The sequence below is a fragment of the Ambystoma mexicanum genome, chromosome 5q (assembly GCF_040938575.1).
Source record: "Ambystoma mexicanum isolate Mex_15411 chromosome 5q, UKY_AmexF1_1, whole genome shotgun sequence".
Taxonomy (NCBI): Eukaryota; Metazoa; Chordata; class Amphibia; order Caudata; family Ambystomatidae; genus Ambystoma; species Ambystoma mexicanum.
In genome coordinates this window covers 177,887,222-177,909,098 of record NC_090933.1, presented here as the reverse complement: position 1 = coordinate 177,909,098, position 21,877 = coordinate 177,887,222, and the positions used below count along the sequence as shown (strand labels likewise).

General features: G+C 44.2%; 1 protein-coding gene across 2 annotated transcripts in view; it reads left to right on the top strand.

Annotated features, from left to right (window-relative positions):
- FBXO15 (F-box protein 15) overlaps positions 1-21,877 on the top strand; it is a 758,839-nt gene that overhangs the window by 585,857 nt on the left and 151,105 nt on the right. For both annotated transcript variants that reach the window (XM_069620708.1, XM_069620709.1), the window contains one exon: positions 1,448-1,572. In XM_069620708.1, the coding sequence (XP_069476809.1) occupies positions 1,448-1,572 (125 nt within the window). The remainder of the gene's footprint in view (positions 1-1,447; positions 1,573-21,877) is intronic.

Sequence of the window (21,877 nt, the reverse complement as noted above, 5' to 3'; positions counted from 1 at the left end):
TACTTCCCCCGTGACGCCCACATTTTGGCAAGTTGTTCCCCATTTCGAGTGTTACGCCCCGTGTTCCGCCTACTTTTGTTGTGTGCGCCGCCGCGCTATGTGCGATATTCGCTGTGGCCTGTGCGATTTTCGCTGTGACCTGGCGCACGCCGTAAGATGGCCTGTGCATCAACGTGCGCCGCGCACTTTTTTAGCGCACATTTTTGCTATTCCACTGCAAATCGCACGTTTTTGCCCACTTGCGCCGCGCTAATTATTCCATGAATCGGCCTGTATGTTGTATCTAGTCAAATTGGAGGCATAACAATTTTCAGATCACATAGTCAGAGAAATCCATTACTCTTGTGTTTTGTCTCTCAATGGTGAGGTATACAGTCTACTTGGTTCTAGACTTGCGGGGGTGTCTGGGTAATAAACTCTGGGGCGATTTGGGCATATCATACCTCTGCGGATTCCCACGGGTGTCCTCTTTTCGGAAATGCATGGGGTTCCCTGTTTTCCCCGGTGGCTTGGACACCCAAGGCCCATATCTGTATGTTGTGCGGCAGAGAGTCTCAAATTCCAGTCAGAAAACAGACTTGGGGTTACTTGTGTTTTCGGCATTCCCCTTGGCGGCCAGGTAGGTGCCCCCACACATGTGAGGTACCGTTTTCATCGGGACACCTGTGGGAACGCGGAACGGTAGGCCATGTGTTGTTGGGGGCGTGTTTCGATGGGTGAGCCTAGCGAAATGTGCGGAAAATGCGTTTTTTTCACCATTTCATCACTGGATATTTATACTGACCAACATGACCATAGTGGTTAATTGTAGGAAGGAGTGGTTGTGTTTCGATAATATCTAGCTTTGTCCTTGGTGGGATATCTAAAGAAATGGTCCCAAGTACAAATCTTTGTTTAGACCCAACGGGTCGTTGCGTCCAATTTGTGTATCCAATATAGTTCTCTTTGGGCCAATCTTTTGCCTAAGTCTCCTCCTCTGGGTGCAGTTCGAATAATTCGAGAACCACCATTCGTACTTGTGAAGTGTTATGTCCATTTTCTTTGAAGTGTCTTGATACTGGGGATTTGATGTTTCATGTTCTTATGTTGGACTTATGCTCTGTCCTTCTTTCTCAGAGGGAAAAAGAAAGCAAAGACTGAAGAACAAATTGGAAACCCAGGTGTCCACTTCCTGGATGTACAAGTAGAATGGAAAGATTGGCCCAAAGATAACTATATTGGATACACAAATTGGACGCCATGACCTTGTTGGGTCTAAACGAAGATTTCTACTTGGGATCATTTCTTTAGATAGTACCACATGTCTACCTATGGAAGCCATTTGATTTAAATGCATTCATGTATGCCTTTGTTCTTGTTTATCCCAGCCGTGAAATAAGATGAGGATGCACCTTTTGACAAAGGAATGAAAAAACTATTCTAAACAGTTATGTTTTATACTTTACAGATTACATTCGAAATGGATTCTTGAAATTCACAGTTATAAGTGTAAAGAATAATAAGCAGCATGCACCACTTGCTGGGAAAATTGGACTCTTATGGAAGACAGACGCATTTGATGGCAACGTGCAGGTACGGTTAGTGTTTTGTATTGGGCAAGACTGTTGTATCTCTAAAATAAAGTCTTGGCATGTGTAAATATTTGTATGGTTGACCGACCTTTAACCTGCATCCTTAAGTTAAGTACCCTGCTTGGATAAAGATTCTGTACAGTGTAAACGTGTACACTTAAGATATTTCCAAATATTAAACTAACTTTCATCCAATTGTGAGCTTTGTGTTACAATTTGCTTAATTCCCATGCAGATATCTATTGCATGACATTCTGTGACATACACTTTATCTTTTTTGCAAAACGTTACCCATGGATTTTCATACAAAGGATGTGCAATAATTTGTTTTTCGGCATTTGTTCCTTATAAATGTTCTTTTTGTGATCAATCTCAGTAATAAAAATGGTTGGTTTTTGAATAGTGTGTGTCTATTTGGGTGGTATTAAGACTGGGGAATCAACAGAAGACTCCTGACCAGGTTATACCTTACAGTGAAGTTTATTTGATACATAATCCAGCAGATCAGCGTCTGAGCATTCTCGTTCTGGATCCTCCCAACCCTTCCTGGAACTGTGATCTTCATCTCCTCCCTTCTACCCTTTTGATAATATGAGCCACCTCCTTGCTGGATAACCAGTCACTCAGTCCATGGGATTTATATTTTCCTATACTTCTTTCTTGGCCTTTTCCTTGTCCTTCGTGGCTGTTGCTGAAGTTGTTGTTGGTCCCCCTAGAGTCTTCTACCAGGTGTGGCAAGGACGCTGGGTGGTCTTGCCACCATGTGTTTCAGAAGTGGGACACAGACAATAGAATATATTTTAAGGGTTTGTTTACCGAAGTGCTCAATAAAACATGTAGTGAAAGGATATTTACTAAAAAGTACAACTGAGGATGTCCGTATCCTAAAAGTGATCAAAAGTAATTTTAGTTTGTAGTCTCAAGTGTCCGTGTAAAGTGAGGGTTAAAGTCAGTGTTTTTTCTTTTACGAAGGGATCCACATGAATAATTGCTTCTCTTAAATCTAATGGAATCCTTGGTAAAGTGACATGGGTTCCAGAGTTCAACGGAAACAATCCAGAATTTGTGGTAACAAAGTTCAAAGGTGCTCTTCAGTTTTCCAAAAGTGTATACCACAAATCTTTTCTCCTCTGCGAGGGATCTATGTGACAACTGTGACCTTGTCTCTCAAACCTTTCTCCAGTTTTCTGTAAATCCTCGGCCATGGACCCCATGGTTCTCATGCAAACGAATGTTTAGGGTGCTGCCAGACCTCTCCAAATCGTCTTGTTAGTGGCTCTGCCTGTAAATCTGGAGAACTGGCATTGCCCGTCTCCCAGGCCATTAAAGAATTGCTTTCTGGGGAGTCCAGTTGGCTCGTGAAAGTTTCTAGCATGGTATGGTCTTACTGTCATTTGCCCGCTTCTCCTTTCTATCAGATCCCCTTGGTCCTCATCCATCTCCACTAGACTGTCTCCACCCTGCTAAATATTAGGTGAGTCCCTCTCTGGCATATAGTTGTCCCGGCTCTGTAGCCTTCTCAAGTAAATCAACTTCCTTACCCTCCCAATTGTCTCTCTTGGTTTCCTCGTAACAATATCACACACTCTTTTGGCTTTCTTTCACCAACAGTTTTCCCCCTTTTGATTGGTATTTGCTTTCCTCAATGTAACTCAATCTAATGTTCTCTCCTTCCTCCTTCTTATCCTTCAACTCTGTCCCATCTCCCTCCGGCTCATTTCCAGTACACACTCCTGCCTGTATTTCCTGACTTGACTGTACAATGTCTTTTTTGCCTACATCCCCGGTGATACCCCTCACTTCTCTCTCCACAATGGTATCCCCCCTCCCAGTTCTAATGCAACCTCTTTCCCTTTCTAAATCTCTGTCTGCTATTCTCTCAATATTTTCCTGCCATCTTGTATTTACATTTTCCAGTTCACTCTCGCTCTTCTCACATGGTACCCCTGGCTCCACTCTCCAAAATGGTACCCCTTCTTTCTGTTCCCAAACAATGTATTGCTGTGCTCTAGGACCTTTTCCGTTTCTAGATGGTACTTCTCGCTCCAAGCCGGGACTCTTCTACTTCCCACTCTCAATATTACCTTTTTTATCCTCTAACCCTAACAAGATGTTGTATTTCTTACTATCCCATGTTTCTCTTATTTCCCCAATCATCATGTCCTGCTCTGTTCAGAACTCTGTTGTAACACTTCCTTCTGGTGGTAAACCCTCTCTGGTCCAGGCCTCCCACAGTCTGCTGATCCCCACCCCCCCCCCCCCCCCGGCCAGCTTTTCCTGGTTCTCTTTCTTGCCTAGTATCTCCCATTAGGGCTTCTGAAGATCTGCAGTCCAGATTTTCCCAGGACTGGTTCCTGTAAACCAAGTCTCCTCACTGGGGGTCTCCCAGTAGCTCTGCTCCTTTCCCCTGGACTGACAGATGCTGACTGGGCTGGTTTGCTCTTAAAGGGTGGCTGCTACTCCCCTTTAGTAGACTTCAGTGTAATAGCCTACATGTATGTTGGGTGGGGTTTGCTGTTCCCTAATTGGGCCATGTGCTCTGGGTCACATTGTCCCTCAGAGGATTGGTCCAATGTAACATTAGGCCCATCCACCATTTTGGATTCTATAGTGTTGTATATATGGTTTATCATCCTCCTCCCCTGAAGCTACCGGCTTAGCTCTATATTCCTTCATAAACATGTGTTTTTCTCTTACAAAAACCTTGTGGCAAACTGGAGCAGGGAAAACCTACATTTATTTGGTGCACTGTGTTTTTGTTGTGAAAAAAAATCCTTTTAACTCTCCAGATACATTTTTCATGGGAGACACACATTTTTCTTTCTTTCTCCAACAATGGGAAAGATATATTGTATTTGGGGGATACTGCATGAACATGTCTAATTTCCCTTTGCTGGAGAAATCAAAATAGCAAACCCATGTTCAGACTTGTTACAGCAGTTTCCCGCTTAAAGCTAGCAGAAATATCTTCAATGTCAAGAGTGGGTCTGGCTAGAGGGAGCTTCTAGCTTTCATGAACCTATGGACCTCTATTTACTTTGCTTTCTGCCATTCGCCAATATGAGCTCCTAGAGTCCCATTGTGACTGCTTACAGAGGTGCGCCTCGTTGCAGTACTCCCAACTTGTACCCTTAGATGGTCCAGGGCGTGGGACAAGGAAAAGTGTGTTGCTGCTTAGACCACGCAGGAATTCAGCCTCTCATATACTGGTTGATCTTCGTCTTGCATTTCCAGCCCGGTTTAGGCTAGGTACCTGTCCATCTTTCCCACAAGTTGGGACCCTCTTTAATGCCTACTCTCAGGAAGTACATACGTAGTGCAGGTATGTTCTCAGGAGAGTCCTTTTTTATTAAGGTAGGTACTTAGTACATACATACGTAGGAAGAGGAACTACTGGCTCTCACCACTCGGGTGTCATAAATCACCCAAGTATGTTATGAAAAAGGATACAGGTAACAAATAAAGGATACAAATGGTAGGGCTCTTCCGGATCCTTGAATCACACGGCTTGATAATAGTGAAGTCAAAAATAGACCTTCCAAATGATACAACTCTCTGACTAATAAACAGGCAGAGAGAGGGATCACTGGAAAGGGTGTGGGAACACCATTGGAAGTCAGCCTAGGATACAATAAGGTATAATGAGAAAATGTCCCAACTAAAACTCTCACTAATAGCACAGCAATAGCACCTAGTACAACACTAACCTGTAGACTTGGAACAGGAGGCTCCGCCAACAAGTCTCTGAAGAAATCCAGGAATTGAAACGATGACAAAAGGAGGGAAGGTTAGTAAGGGAAAGTAATCCTGAACGGCACGAGGCTCACGCTAGATACCGGGTTGGTGTACCACAGGATGGCGTCCAAAGCACTGTGTACAATCACCTTCAAAATAACAGTTGTCGGCAATACTTCCTTTCCCACGTAGAACGGAAATGATGAAATGATGTCCACCTGTTATCTCATCACAGGTGCCAGGGATAAATCCAAAACGAAACACAACTTGTGTGTGGAATTGCACGTTTAAAGAGTTCAAGAACCAGCGTGTGTCTTTACACGCACCAAAGTACACGCAGCCAGATCAGCCGCACTTGAAGAGTTCAGGAAACTGCGTGAGATTTACACGAGACAAACTTACATGGAGCCAGGAAAGCAGCACATGGTGATTTCAGACATCCGCGTGTGTTTTATATGCAACAAAGTCCACGCAGCCAGGACAGCTGCACTTGAAGAGTTCAGGAAACAGCGTGTGGTTTTACATGCACCAAACTTACACGTAGCCAGGAAAGCAGCACGCGAAGATATCAGGAACCCGCATGTGTTTATACACGCGACTGAAGTACACGCAGACAGGACTGCCAGAACTCACGTGTGAAGAAAAAGCCGTCCTTTGGTCTTCTAATGGACGACTGCCGAAGGTAGCATGTAGAAAAATACACGCAAACAGGAAAAGCTGCCATAACTTCTTGAATGCGCATGTAAAAGTAACATGCAGAAGAAAGCCAAAGATGTAACTGAAGAGAAGTGAGGGCGCAGATGAGCTTTCAGCTACCAAAACGCCATGTTGGTTCAATCAGAAGCACCGAGCGACGTTTCCACGCTGCTTATGAACGTAATGCAGTAATACACAGGATTATCCTGAATCACGTGAATTTAACGACGTGAATAATGCAAACGTCGTTTTCCAGGCAAGATATCAAACAACCTCTATTTAGAATAGAAAGGCTTAGTAGTTCTATGAGCATAACCCGTTCTGTGTGAAGACGGTGTTCCAGATCGAGGTGATATGTCTACCATGCATGACAGTGCCACCCCCCAAAGGAGCAGCCACTCCCCTTTTCAATTGAAATTTGCGTAACAAAGCGGGAGCATGGATATTGGAAAGAGGTTCCCAGGATCTATCTTCGGGACCATACCCCTTCCAATCCACCAGATAATATGGTCGACCGGAACGAAGTCTCATATCCAATATTTCCTGTACCTTGAACTCATCTGAACCTTTCACTGACACAGCAACCAGCTGTATAGGCAATCTAGTAGCATCGGAGCATGGTTTGATGAAGGACACGTGAAATACTGGATGCACTCACCATCGTTGTGGCAATGCCAGACAGACAGCAGCCGGGTTAATCACGTGGAGTACCTCATATGGCCCAATGCACTTGGGCAACAGTTCCTTTTTACCAGGTATCTGCAAATTCTTAGTAGACAGCCATACTTTCATTCCTGTTTTGTAAACAGGTGCAGGTACTCTACGAGCATCAGCATAGATCTTATCTCGTCTTTTTGCCTATTCCAATTTTAGCTTCACCTTTGCCTGTAAGTATTTGAGATCTGATATTACGGCCTGCAGCAGGCGTATCCATAGAAAAACCAGAATCCAAAGGAATGGATCTGGGGTGTTGCCCATACAGAGCATAGAAAGGAGAGGTACCTATGGCACTATGGTAGGAATTATTCTAAGCAAATTCTGCGGCCGGGAGGACAGTTACCCAGTCTGATTGGAACTGAAAACACAAACACCGCAGATATTGCTCCATAGTGCTATTGACCCTCTCAGTCTGTCCGTCCGTTTGTTGGTGATAAGCACTAGACATCCTGTCATCAATAAGCAACGCAGAGGTCAATGCTCTCCAAAAACGAGACGGGAATTGTGAACCCCTGTCGGTAATTACCACTGAAGGTAGACTAAAAAAAACGAAACGCATGCCGGATGAATAAATCAGCCAAGACAGCAGCTGTTGGTAACCCAATACAGGGAACTAAGAGTGCCAATTTCGTAAAGTAGTCCACCACAACCCATATGGTATTGTAACCATTATTCTTGGCAGTTCTACCACAAAATCCATTGATATCATATACCATGGTTTGTGAGGAACAGGTAAAGAGTGTAATAAACCCATTGGTTTGCCAGGAGTGTTCTTGCATTGGATGCATACTGAACATGTAGAAACATAATCTATTACATCTCGTGTAATGGAAGGCCACCACCACCATCTCTTTAGCAGCTCTAGGGTTTGCTTTTGTCCGGGATGGGCTGCCACAATGGAGTCGCGTCCCCAACTGAGAGCCTTGTTCCGAGTGGTATCTGTTGGTAGATAAAGCACCCCTTGTGTGAAAGGCAAACTATTGTGTATGTCTAAGTTAAATTCCTGAACCAGTCGAGGATTACGTTCAACCCATTCCTGTAATTAGTGTTTTAGGGAAGATTGTGCAGAACTACATATCACGTGGTCTGCCAACAACGTTTTTTGAATCGGAGGTCCCTCTTCACCTCCTCACCGATGCGGGATAAAGCATCCAATTTGACATGTTGTCTGGCAGGGCGATATGTAATTTGGAAATCGTATTGAGCGAAAAACACATGCCATCTGGCCTGTCTATCCATAAGACATTTCATAGTCTTGAATGCTTCAAGATTCCGATGATCAGAGTACACCAACACCTGATGTTTTGCCCCAAGAAGATGATGTCGCCATTCTCGGAAAGCATCCTTGATTGCAAGCAATTCCCGCTCAGTAACGGTATAGTTCTGTTCATATGGGGTTAGCTTACGAGAAAAGAAAGAGACTGGATGCTCCTCCTTGGTTTCTGCATAAACTTGCGAAAGTACAGCTCCTGCAGCGACACTGGAAGCATCAGCTTCTACTATAAACAGACAATCGGGATCAGGATGTTGTAGTACAGGTGCAGTTGTAAACGCTTCCTTTAACATCTCAAATGATACTTGAGCGTTCTGGTTCCAATAGAATGGTACCTTTGAACTAGTTAAAGCTGACAATGGGGCCACAGTTTTGGAGAAGGAATGGATAAATCTGCGATAAAAATTGGCAAAACCTAGGAATGACTGTAGCGACTTGACATGTGGAATGGGCCAATTCAATATGGCCTTCACTTTGGAACGGCTCATTCGGACACCATGGTTGGTAATGTCATAACCCAGGAATTCAACTTCTTGTGTATGAAAGACACATTTCTCAGCTTTAACAAAACGTTTGTTCTCTCTGAATCTTTGAAGGACTGCTGACACATGCTTAACATGTTCTGGGAATGACGATGAATATATCAATATGTCATCCAAATAGATCACCACAAATTGGTCCATCATGTCTCTGACAATGTCGTTCATGAAGAACTGAAACGTGGCGGGAATGTTACAAAGGCCAAAAGGCATCACAAGATATTCATAAAGGCCGTATCGCATCTTAAAAGCAGTCTTCCACTCATCGCCCTCACGAATGCGAACCAGATTGTATGCTCCTCGTAAGTCCAATTTAGAAAAGTACATGGAAGTACCTAGCTGATCTAACAACACATTTTTCAATGGTAATGGATACTGGTTCTTTATAGTGATGTCATTAAGAGCCCTGTAATCTATGCAGGGCCTTAGATCTTGCTCTTTTTTCGGGGCAAAAAATAAGGCTGAGGCCGCAGGCGATTGGGATGGCCGTATGAACCCCATATCAAGAGCTTTATCGATGTATTCTTTCAAGACTACATCTTCTTTGGGAGTTGATTAGTAGACTCGACCAGTGGGGATTTTGACCCCAGGAATAAGTTCAATCGGACAGTCATTCTGTCTATGTGGAGGCAGCTGTTCTGCCTGGCCTTTGTCAAAAACATCTGCATATTCTGTATACTCGCATGGTATATGTGTACCGCTCTGATGTACAACACTGATAGATGAACCTCCCTCCATTGAAGCTAAAATATGCAATTTGGTTGACACCCCCTGACTTGTAAAGCAATGTTCGTTACAATAAACGGAAGGATATTGATCAATCCCGTAACCCAGTCAATGGTTGGATTATGGAGAGTCAGCCAGGCAAGACCAAGCAATAGTTTGTAATGAGGAGCCACAAAAAATAATTTCCTCTGAATGATCATTTGATAAAATCATTTGAATAGGTACAGTCACTTGGGTTACCATACCCGAAGTCAGAACTGACCCATCCACAGTGCTCACTGTTTCAGGTTTATCAGATGTATAGAACATTTCTTAGCATATGTGATGTCAATGTAATTATTTTTGGCTCCGGAATCAACCATAGCCCTGGAAACTAATTCTTGGTCAGCAAAATGTAACGTCACCTCCACAGCTATAGGTACGAACGCCGGAATGGTATGGGAGTCCGATGTAACACTTGACACAGGAACTCCTGCTAATGTCGAGTTTTGGCGTTTCCCGAACGCTTAACTGGTTTCTTGTGACATGCCGCCAGTAAATGCTCAGATGAACCACAGTACATGCATAAATAGTTTTTTCTTCGGTTCTCCCTTTCTGCATTAGATAACTGACCTCTCACAGCACCAATCTGCATTGTTTCAGGGTCATTCGAGGGGGCTGCCGGTACATCCGGACGAACCGGTGCTTGCAAGAAAGGTTTTTTCTCTCCCTCCTCGATTTGCAGAATTAGATCGAGCAGTTCTGGGAACCCTGTAGGGACCACAGGAACCGTAGACAAGGCATATTTTAGATCTTCCGAAAGACCCTTGTAAAAAACAGCCGTTTCTTGTCTTCAGGCCATTGAGTCTCGACTGCTAATTGTTTGAATCTGGTTATGTAAGCCAATAAGGTTTGACTACCTTGTTGTAGACTTAGCAACTCCAAATCTGTAGCTAGAGTGGCATAGCGCATATCAAAGACCTTACTCATGGCGGCCAGAAGATCGTCGCAATCGTAAAGCAAGGGACTGTTTGTCTCCAACAAAGGATTAGCCCAAGCAGCAGCAGTACCCCCCAAATGGGAAAGCACTAATGCTGCCTTTGTGTTGAAATCGGGAAACGAGTTAGGCCGGCACAGGAAATGGAGTCGGCACTGATTGACAAAGGTTCCATAGGTTTTAGGATCACCTGTGAACCTTTCCGGGGGAGCCAGAGGAAACTGTTTTGGCATAACAACTGTAAGGGTTTCTTGTTGTGGTGCCGGTGTCCCGGATCCAGATGCAGTGGCCGCTGGAGCCTGCGCTCCCTGAGGTGAGGCACGAATGGCGTCTTGCATAACATCCATGCTATGACGCAAATTGTCCTGTGCCGTAATCATTTCGTTTCTCAAATCATTGATTAACTGAGTCAAGACCGTTAAAGGATCTGTACCCTCCATGGCTTCTGATTCTGTCATAAATCACCCAAGTATCTTATGAAAAAGGATATAGGTAACGAATAAAGGATACAATTGGTAGGGCTCTTCCGGATCCTTGAATCACACGGCTTGATAGTAGTGAAGTCAAAAATATACCTTCCAAATGATACAACTCTGACTAATAAACAGGCAGAGAGAGGGATCACTGGAAAGGGTGTGGGAACATCATTGGAAGTCAGCCTAGCATACAATAAGGTATAATGAGAACATGTCCCAACTAAAACTCTCACTAATAGCACAGCAATAGCACCTAGTACAACACTAACCTGTAGACTTAGAACTGGTGGCTCTGCCAACAAGTCTCTGAAGAAATCCAGGAATTGAAACAATGACAAAAGGAGGGAAGGTTAGTAAGGGAAACTTATCCCGAATGGCACGAGGCTCACACTAGATACCGGGTTGGTGCACCACAGGATAGCGTCCAAAGTACTGTGCACAATCACCTTCAAAATAACAGTTGTCGGCAATACTTCCTTTCCCACGTAGAACAGAAATGATGAAATGAAGTCCACCTGTTATCTCATCACAGGTGCCAGGGATAAATCCGAAATGAAACACAACTTGCGTGTGGAATTGTACGTTTAAAGAGTTCAAGAACCAGCGTGTGTCTTTACACGCACCAAAGAACACGCAGCTAGGACAGCTGCGCTTGAAGAATTCAGGAAACTGCGTGTGGTTTTATACGCGACTGAAGTACACGCAGACAGGACTGCCAAAACCTGCGTGTGAAGAAAAAGCCGTCCGTTGGTCTTCTAATGGATGACTGCCGAAGGTAGTGTGTAGAACAATACATGCGAACAGGAAAAGCTGCCGTAACTTGAATGCAGCTCCATGAGTTTGCGTGTAAAAGTAACATGCAGAAGAAAGCCAAAGATGTAACTGAAGAGATGCGAGGGTGCAGATCAAGGTTTCAGCTACCAAAACGCCATGTTGGTTCAATCAGAAGCAGCGAGCGACGTCTCCACGCTGCTTATGAATGTAATGCAGTAATACACGTGATTGTTACGCTCACCTGGTTCCCACAGGGGCGCCGATCGGACCCGGACAGCTGCGGTCTCCACCAACGTGATGCGTAGTGCCGAGAGGACTGTCTGGACTGGCCCGCCTAATCTCGTCTGCTTGATCCGTAGAAGTATTCTCCTGCAAGTGGAGAAAGGGATTTAGCCACCCGTGGATATGAGTGAAAGCTCCCTCCCACTGTTCTCGTTCTCCCTTCTTGTCACCTCCAATATCCCCTTTTAGGAACCTCACCTTATGTTTTTAAATGATGCGCTCTTCATCCTGCGTGGATTGCAGGGGCGCGTTGATGCCAGTTACTTCACTGGTTTGAAGGCGTGGGAGAGTTCCGGAGAGTATTGACTCTGCGGTTCCTGGCAAGGTTCGGTAAGTATCAAGTTCATAGAGTTCAATATGTCCGATGATTCACTCTTGTCCCCCCTTCCTTCCTTGTCTTGCAACTAAGATCGTGAGAAGATACCCCTCGTGGCAGTTGGTGGCGCTCAGGTAAGAGCCTGTATTACCTGATGCCGTCCGGTAAATGTTGCCGGTGTTTAACGTGTTTTCTCTCCCTTTGCAGGTGCGGCACATGAAGAGAGTTATAGAATAATGCCTCCGGTGGTAATCAGGTAAGTCTATGATGATAAGTGTTTTATTTGTTGGTTTTCTCAGCTCACCTTGTTGTTTTCTTTTGTCCCTCAGGTGCTGGAGTTCGGCGAAGAAATGATGGAGGAAGCGCTGAATCGAAAGATGCTGCGAGGAATGGTGAGTATGGTGTGGCGCTGTAGCTGGAGATGCGACACGTACAGAAATGATGTTCTTTCTAGGTCTGGAAGCGAGATGGATTCGAAATCAGGTGAGAAATTCGAAATAGTTCGTTTTCTAATCTTGTCCTTTTCTTTCCTCTTGGTTTTTGGAGCTCCAGATTCGAGGCGGTCCTGGCAGAAGACTGGATGCAGACTGCAGGCACGGTGAGCGTTACACTGCTGGATGCAGAATAACGCGAAGCGTGTGCTGTTGTTCGGGCGTGGTTTAAATGGCCTCCAAAGTAGTTCCAGGTAAGAAGATCCCTAGAGCCACACCCGAGTAAAAAATTGTCCCTGTAGAAAAATAGTCCCATCCAGGCCTCACGTTGGCTTGGACTCACTAGCAGCATGGTCTGCATCAGGTAAGTAAAGTCTATGAGCCTGGCGCCTAAGGCGCCAGGACTGGTTTCCATGATGAGCCTGGCGCCTAAGGCCCCAGGACTGAACCCACACAGCCCGAGCCGGGGCTGTTGGGGTTTTAATAAGTATCTGGATGCCTGCTCCCAGAGCTGATGGGCTAGGTCCTGATGCCCGGGGGTAGGCATCATGACAGCGATTATACTGAATCACGTGAATTCAATGACGTGAATAATGCAAATGTCGTTTTCCAGGCAAGATATCAAACAACCTCCATTTAGAATAGAAAGGCTTAGCTGTTCTATGAGCATAACCCGTTCTGCGTGAAGACGGTTTTCCAGATCCAGAGGTAATATGTCTACCATGCATGACAGGGTTACTCCACTCTAACTGCCACACACTGAACTCTATGAATGACATCACACTCCCATGCTTACCTCACAGACATCTGTACACACATGCAGAGAGTAGATTAATTATGATGTCCCCTTTCTGATACAAACATCCCCTGAACACCTATATATATATATATATATATATATATATATATATATATATATATATATATATATATATACACGCCGACACACATGAAAGACTGGGACAGGAAGGAGAAAAAACTAGGATGTCACTGCTTTGCACTCCCTCCCATGCGACAGCCAAACATAAAAGACTGAATAGGATGGCACACTTCTCCCTTCTTTCATGCACACACACATTTCACACAATCACAAGCATCATGTATACTGTGAGGTATCAGTAATGCGAGACAGACAACTGCTTGTAGTTTTCTCAGTATTTGACATTTTATTTTAAACAGAATATGTAAAGAAAACCTAACCAAGTCTACTCTACCAAGGAATTCCCTACCTAGTCTAGGATCTAAGGGGAAATCTCCTAGTATACACCAAACTGGACTTCATAAACAACAAAACAAAGGTAAAGCATAAACAACATAAATAAAAGATTACCAAATAATCAGTATCTTGGATGACTTCTTCTTGTCCTTGTTAGATCCTGTTCCTCTGGAATGTCCAAAGTCAATTTCTTCCAAAGAAAAGTAAAGTCTTAAATCAGTTCTTGAAAAGTTCCAAAGATACAAAAGTTCACCCAAACTAAAATCCACTGGTAACCGTTTCTTCTGCGCATGTTGAAAAGTTCTCCTTCCAATCGCAACAAAGAAAACAGCACCAATGGTAATCCTGGATAACCTCCTTCCAAGATAAAGTGGACAACGTTCAAAACAATAGTACCACTTCTGCTTCAACAACTGTCCTTCTTTTTGTAACCTCTACAGCGTCTTGGATATAACTTGCCGGGATGCTTCGTCTAAGGGGGTTGCTTTCTCCATGACAACTCCCTTCTGCAAATGGTACTCTGAAAACAGGCTCATTTGCTTCACAGTCTACTACTATTCCAACTGCATTCAATATAAAGTGTTCTGACAATATTTTAGACAACCACAGTTTTATTGATTCTGCTGCAACTTGAAACTTTAGAAATGTCTCGGGTAACTTCACCCAGACTCTTTGACCTCTACAGGGTGGCAAGGTACTCTTCTTTCCTATGCCATAATGAAGGGCAGCCTCTTTGCCGCTTCTGTCTGTCTTACAGCTACCACTAGAATCTGTCTTGGCTTCCAGATTGCTTCTCTCTCTCAGCTTCAACAGTCTCAGCTTCACAGATTGGTGATCAGTTCTTTTAACAAGCACTCTCTTCCCCAGCTTTATGCGCACCCTCTAGTTTCCAGTAGTTACCTCAAAGCTGTATTGCCACACATCCATATTTAGATAACCTTGTCACCCTTGTAGCAGAGAACTCTGGCTTTATAACAGCTTCAACAATTTCAAAACATTGGTATTTAGGTCTTAATAGGGCTGCTTTCACCTTAGAAAGGATCAGTCTACTGGCTTGGGTAATGCTTTTTCTTCTCATGACTTCAGCAACTTTTACAACTGCAAAGTATTTGTTCTGTAAATACAAAGAATCATGTTTCTCTAGAGAAACAAAATTAGGTACATGCGACCACTCTTTGATGATGAATTTCAACTTCAGACTTTCATTACCGTTTATTTATCAGTTCTGCTTCAGCATGAACCGGGAATCAAAATTGCTTACATGCAACCTTTTGTTGATATAAATATTTCTTGTAACAATTTGGGAAAGTCAGCTGCTACCTCTTTGAGTGATTACCGTTAACATTCTCCCTCTGAATAGGAGACATGCGACCACAACAGTAATGGTTGTAGAACATTAATGGAAATTAAAAGGGCTTTCTTCTGCGCAAGCACTTGAACTTGTGCTACACACGCACGGGATGCAATTCCTTTGTTGTAAAGACTTCCCACTTCAACAAACAATTTAATACTTACTCACACTTCTATGCAAATGTTAATTTAGCTGGTTACAGTTACCAACAGGGCGTTTCCTGTGAAATGGAGTACAGCGCTTCACTCACCGGCGCCATAGTCACAATGGTTTCGGGCTGCTTCAACTTTCTTACTTTCTTTCTTCAAGCACTCTTGGGACACACACTCCTCTGCAGTATTGGTGTCTCTGATCCGGCCTCGACATCCGAGAGTCTCCTTCTCTTCTGTTTCCATTGGCTTGCTTCTGCACACAGGCTTCGGGTAGTTGCATGGCTTCAGCTCTGCATACAGCAATAAGGCTCACATGGAAACACTGTTTTAATTTCTCCCAGTCTCCTCCAATGCAACCACAGCCAAACAGGGTTTATGAGCACACGACCAAATCCGAACCTGCAGGTGAAATCTGCTAGTCTCTTGTTCTGGCATCCCTCAAGTGGTCACACTTCCTTGTGAACTGCCAGCCTCATGCTCTGCTCCTTCTTCTGCTACTACTGACGACCTTCCAGCTGCTGCTCCAGCTTCTTTCTGCTTCTCCATCTTGCTGCAGCCTTATATGCCTCTCAGGTGGGGCAATTGGCTCCAGGTGCAGGCCCTTAGTGTTAATTGCCTGACCCTGGCAAAGGTGGTTAGGCCTGCTTGCCTGTCCTTTACCTCTGCATACCTATTCAGCCTTCTTCATTACAGTCCCTGCGGGATTCTGGGAAATGTAGTCCATTTTAAGGAAATCGTGTTTTTCCACTTCTTTTAGTTCGCAAAAGGCCATCAGAAGAGCAGGGTTATGAGGAAAGTTAAAAAGGGGTTCCTTGCAGTTTTCCTGGCCTGACCCTCCCCCGCTCCCCGTGTCACCCTCCCGCAGTACACCACCCCCAGGGTCTGGATCATAGAGTACCCGTCTTCCCATTGCCACATGAGGAGGGTCCCAGACCAGGTTCCTGGGCAAAATCCCATTGGATTCTCCACAATACACACATCCACAAACAGTTCTGCAGGGGGGAGGTAGGCCTGAAGAACATAGACTGAGATGCACAGTCTCTCGACCACTGAGGTGAGTCAGGACCATAGCACACACAACTGCTGTGACAGACCAAGCTCTGATAAGACTGAAGGCATCCAGTCAGTCACTAGCACAGAGACTCTCAATGGAAGGACATGGCGTAAGTAAAAATCATGCATCGAACACTCACTTGCCACTTGGCATTCCACAACCGGCATCAAGCACACATTCACAACTAAGCATGCAATTCACTACTGTCTGGTGTCTTACTAATAGACCATACTTAAATGTATTCGTGATGAACACGTTTTGCAGTAGTTTCGCACCCACTCGGGACTAAACAATGAATGCTAACTTTGCACAAATAATACATTTGACTTTGAAGCTAGAACCCCCACTCTCACGGCTCCACCTGTGGAAAGCAAAACATTTTTAAATTGCACCTAAACAGTAAAATGCATGCCTAAACCAATCCCTGGTATCATGTACTGAGATATATACATTCACTAACAAAAACCTTTGTTAAAGGGAGGTTATGGTTAGGTTGCACTACTAAAAGCCTATGAAATTCGCTGAAAAAAAACATTATTAAAGGGACGTTATGGTTAAGTTGCCGTAAGTAAAACCTATCAAACTCAGTACACCAACTATTTGAAAGGGACTTTGCGCCACCACTGTGCAGTGCTAAGGCTAACACCCATGCCATCAAAAATGACATCACAAATGTCATTGATGATATCACTGTTGACATCCCATTTCTGGCTCCCTCTTTATTTATTCACTGACATATCTAGGCCAGGTGATTTTCTTGACTGACGGTCAGGAATTTAAAAATTGAAAAGGTACTTTATTTGTAGACATTATCCTTCTCATATGTTCTTACAATACTTTCCCTAGGGGTCAGGCACATCATATGATACATATACATAGAGGAAGAAGCAAGGCTGAAACGCAGCAATCATTTCTGTGCATGAAGATGATCAGTTGGGTTATGAACACTTTTTAGTAGTACTGCTGCTTTTTTGCTTACTTTACTTTCCCTGTATATGTTCTTATTTGTATAAATTGTGGTCTCTTTGTTTTGTGTGTAGTAGTACAATTATGGAGTAAGGGAGGCATTGGTAGCTACTTATTGCATGTTTCACAGTACGCAAAACTGTAAAACGAAAGCATTGATAATTCTACTATCCAACATGGCAAGATTTTGAATATTGCATCTCTATGTTGCATGCTGCAGATAATGCCTATGTTTCTTCATGAGTAGGTTCATGTACTGGAAAGAAGTCTGTAATGCAATGGTGTTTATAGCAATGCATTGCTTAATGAACTATGTATCTCATGATAGTTCTCCCAATGACCTCTGATAGTTTTCTGCCAACATTATAATGACATTTCCTTGTGGAGGATTTTCATAAACTAAATGCAGATGTGATGTCATCAGTGATGTCATCAATTATATTTGTGATGTCATTTTTGATGGCATGGGTGTTAGTCTTAGCAGTGCACAGTGGTGGCGCAAGTTATGGTTTCTTAGTTTACCATACCTGGCAAATTTCTTTTTTTTTCTTTTCGGTTGTACTTGTAACCATAATATGGATAGGGTGGTGTTAGTGCAAAGTAACTATAATGTCCCTTTCAAATAGTTGTTGTGTTGAGTTTAATAGGTTTTTCTTACTACATCTTAACCATAACGTCTAATTAACAACATTTTTTTTCAGTGAATTTCATAGGGTTTTAGTAGGGCACTTTAACCATAACGTTCCTTTAGCATTGTTTTTATCAGTAAAGGGGATAGGTTTTTAGTAGTACAACTTAACCATAACGGCCCTTTTAACAGTGTTTTTTGTTGGTGAATTTCATAGGTTTTTAGTAGGGCACTTTAACCATAACGTTCCTTTTTCATAGTTTTCCCAATAAATGTAATGGGGTTTTCGTTGCGCAACTTAACCATAACGTCTCTTTAATGTTTTTTTCACTGAATTCCATATGTTTTTAACAGGATACTCATAGTTTGCATAAATGTACTGTACAGCATACTGAAGCTGGTTGCTCTCTGCTAATAGCCACAGTGGTTGCCAACCATGCGTCTGTTCGAGGACATCGGGTGGAGTTCAACCTGCCGAGAAAGGGAGGGGGGGGAGTGGTCGTACAAAGTGGTACCATGCAACAAAGACAAGAAACATACAAACAGCAGCAAGTGTGTGAATGGGAAGAGAAAATGCAGTAGCTGCACAAAGTCTGTCCTTTCGAAAGAAACTGTGCAAAGGCATAGGGTATGCAGCATAATGGAATGCACCAACAAGAGAAGTAATGTTTGCCTTCAACACTCTTACCGCACATCTTCTTCACATTTCAACAAAGGACAAAGAGACGGAGTTAGGGACGGCAACTACTTAGAGCAGAACGTCACTGCAACATGGTAAGTACACCGAAGTATATGTTATAATTGCACAGGTCTTGTAGCGTACAATAGTAGGAAAGCATGATGTTTTTTGTTTGTGTGCAGCAATGCCAAGCGCCCTAGAATGGCTGGAAGAGAATTTTCCACATGAAAAAATTAGTGAGGACGATAACCCCAATGCTACCCGCCGCAGTGTGAAAAGGGAAAGAGTTACTGCAAGGGCAAGCACCCTAGAATGGCTGGAGGAGAATTTCCCGCATGACGAAATTAGTGACCATAATAACCCCATAGGTAGGGAATGCAGTGTGAAAAGTAACACAAATACAATATATTGCTTCATGTATACTAAACACCTTTGTTTGTCTTTAACAGAAACTACAGGAATACAAAGGAGTACACCAGAAGCAGCACCTTTTCCACAGCAACATACAACCACAGAAACTGAAGGAAATGCTGCCAATATAAAACTAGACAGCCTAGCCGCCAAAATGGATGAATTGATGAATAATTTTGCCGCCTTGAAAAAGTTGTACAAGAACATATTATGGAGAAAATAAGATACCACTGCCCCACGTGCACATGCCCCCTTACTCATTTCCCAGCCCCCTTCCCCGCAGATTGCGTGTCATGAGAGACGCTTTGATGAGACCTCAATCCCTTCTTCCCCTCACCACCAACTTGTAGAAATGCTGAAATCCCCGGTATATGTAAGCCTTCCCTTTCCGAATAGTGGCTATGAATGTGTGCTAATAAAGGTTGATATGTAAATTGTTACTGAATTTATATGTTCCGTTTCCTTTGTTTTAAAAAGCCCATTATTACTGTGAAGGGCACAGCACTTGTGGGGATGATCGCACGTGAGAGAAATGGAGGATTCGTATGACCGCCGCACCTGCCTGCCGTATGCGCAATAACAATGGAAGCATCCATAGGACACCACTACGGGCCACATGTTTGCATGCACAGAACTGCCTATAAGTAGTTGTAGGAGCGTACGTTTGTCGGTCGCACAACTTCGTACATGCGTATCTCTTCCTGTGACCCCTGATAACACCGCCCTTGGCCAAGATAGGCGAAGAAACGTGTGATGTAGTTTTAGTAGGTGGAAGCGCTCACCCACGTCCAGTGGTCGAAGTGTACGAAAAGAAGTAGAGGAGCTATGTTCTCTACTGGTCTGCCCCGCTCCCACCAAACCCCATCTCTGCACCCCCTCCCACACACAATCCAAACCCCCCAAACAAACACACTTGCTATTTATTGGAAAGTGCAGTGCACTGAAGTGCAAGCTTCAACTTCTTCCTAGACTTTTATTTTAAAACTAAACCGTTCCAGAACGGTTTCTTTTTAAAATAAAAGTATAGGAACAGTGAAACTTAAAATTAAAAAGTACGGGAGCACCGCTCCTGACCGCTCCCGCCAACTTTGACCTCTGCCCACGTCCTGCAAGTACCTTTGCATGTGAACATTCCACCTAGTGTACCGTGCACACAACAAGCTTATTTGGAAATGTTCAGTGCACGTGTGCCATACATTTAAGTAGTCCCGGATGCCATGTGTATCTGTAGGAGACATATGCACGTGGCCACAAAGTATTCCAACCAATATGCGTCTCGCAGACAGCCGTCCAAATGGAGAACAATGGCAACGTCATCATGGGAATGGGACCACGCTGTGTGTGGGCCCTTATTTAGCGGACACAATCTGAACCCATGCACATTGAAAAATGACTATTTTCTGCAATGTATGGCGTGTTACAGTGAGAGTGCACCCTTGCAGAGGTCATACATGCTCCCTTCTGCATGTAGTTATTGTAGCGAAAGATTTAAGGCCACTTTCGGGTTGCATGTGCTCCACAACAGTCCTATAAAAGGGCAGACCCCACGTCTGCGCTGCAATCCGTGTTTGGCTTTCCGGAGAAGAGCAGCAGTGCACATTCATTCGTGCAGAAATTGCTTTCTGACCAATTCTGTGCCTGGAAAGCACCTCTCCAAGTAATGGCCACCAGGGTTTCTGCTACTACCTCTGATTCAAAAGCACCCACACCCTCACCACCACCACCAGCACCTCCTTCTAAAGGGCCTGAGCAAGGGAACATGCATGATAATGTGATGGACATCAAAAAGGAAACAAGGATAAAGTACAGGGAATCTCCATTGCCTGTATCCAGCGTGAGTCGTGGGTGTGGATACTATTTACGACCGTTGGAGATGTGCCCAAATCTCATGCAAACCAGGTAAAAGGCACTAAGTGCAACTCAGTCGCAGAAAACCTGGCTAGTACAGCTACAGCACCATCTCCATCCGACAGCACCTGAAATCGAACCACAAGGCAGCTGTTCGGAGGGTTGTCCCCTTCCAAGAAGGCAGTAGGTTACTTTCCTCAACAGCATCCTCCACATCTGCTCCTGCCACCACTAGGGACACTCCAGTGGGCCAGCGTGTCCCGCAACCAGACTTGCAGGCCATACGCAGCACAACAGACCCGTACCTTTTAAAGGTCACTGTCTTGTGCATGTACTGCAATGTGGTGCTGTGCAGGAGGGAACAATTTCAAGGTGCTTTTGAGGCTTCAGTCTGGGAGCATGGCAAAGTGAGCCGCCTACCCAAGTAAGGTGCATGCAACATCTTCTGCTCTCCACATGCGATTTCGTATCCTTGTGGTTGGTACCCTTCGCCAAACCACCCTTGCATTCCTGTCCTTCTGTGGTGTGTCTTATAACAGGAAAAATGCAACACAACTGGAAGGAGGGGGGCAAAAAGGCTCTTTTCAGAGCCACCTTGCACTGTTCAAAAATAGAATTGGAATGAAAGCATGCAGGCGGTGGTGCAGCTTATGAGTGCCACGTACAGAGTTGGCAACAATGGGCAGCGGGACTCCGTCAAAAACATTGTACACATTCGCAAAACGAAGTGGTGGCTCTGAAAAGAGCCTGTTTGTGCTGTTTGTGTTTGCAGCGTTCGAAGTGGTGAACACCAACAGGAAAATGCATGCCAAACTTGCAGGAAGCGCTGCACTGCATTTTGGATATTACTTTCATAAGGTTCAGAAATGTCCTCTTCCCCTGAAGATAACTCCGTCTCCCCTTCTTCCCCTTCCTCCTCGCCTTTAACCTTTGGCTTGGGGTCTCTCGTCGCCTTTCCTCTCAGGTTTGGTTTCTCAGTTTTTTTAAGAAGGTAAGGACGGCCACAGAAGGATGCCACAGTGCCACTTGAATAGTGGGCTGTGGTCGATTCCCTCTGACT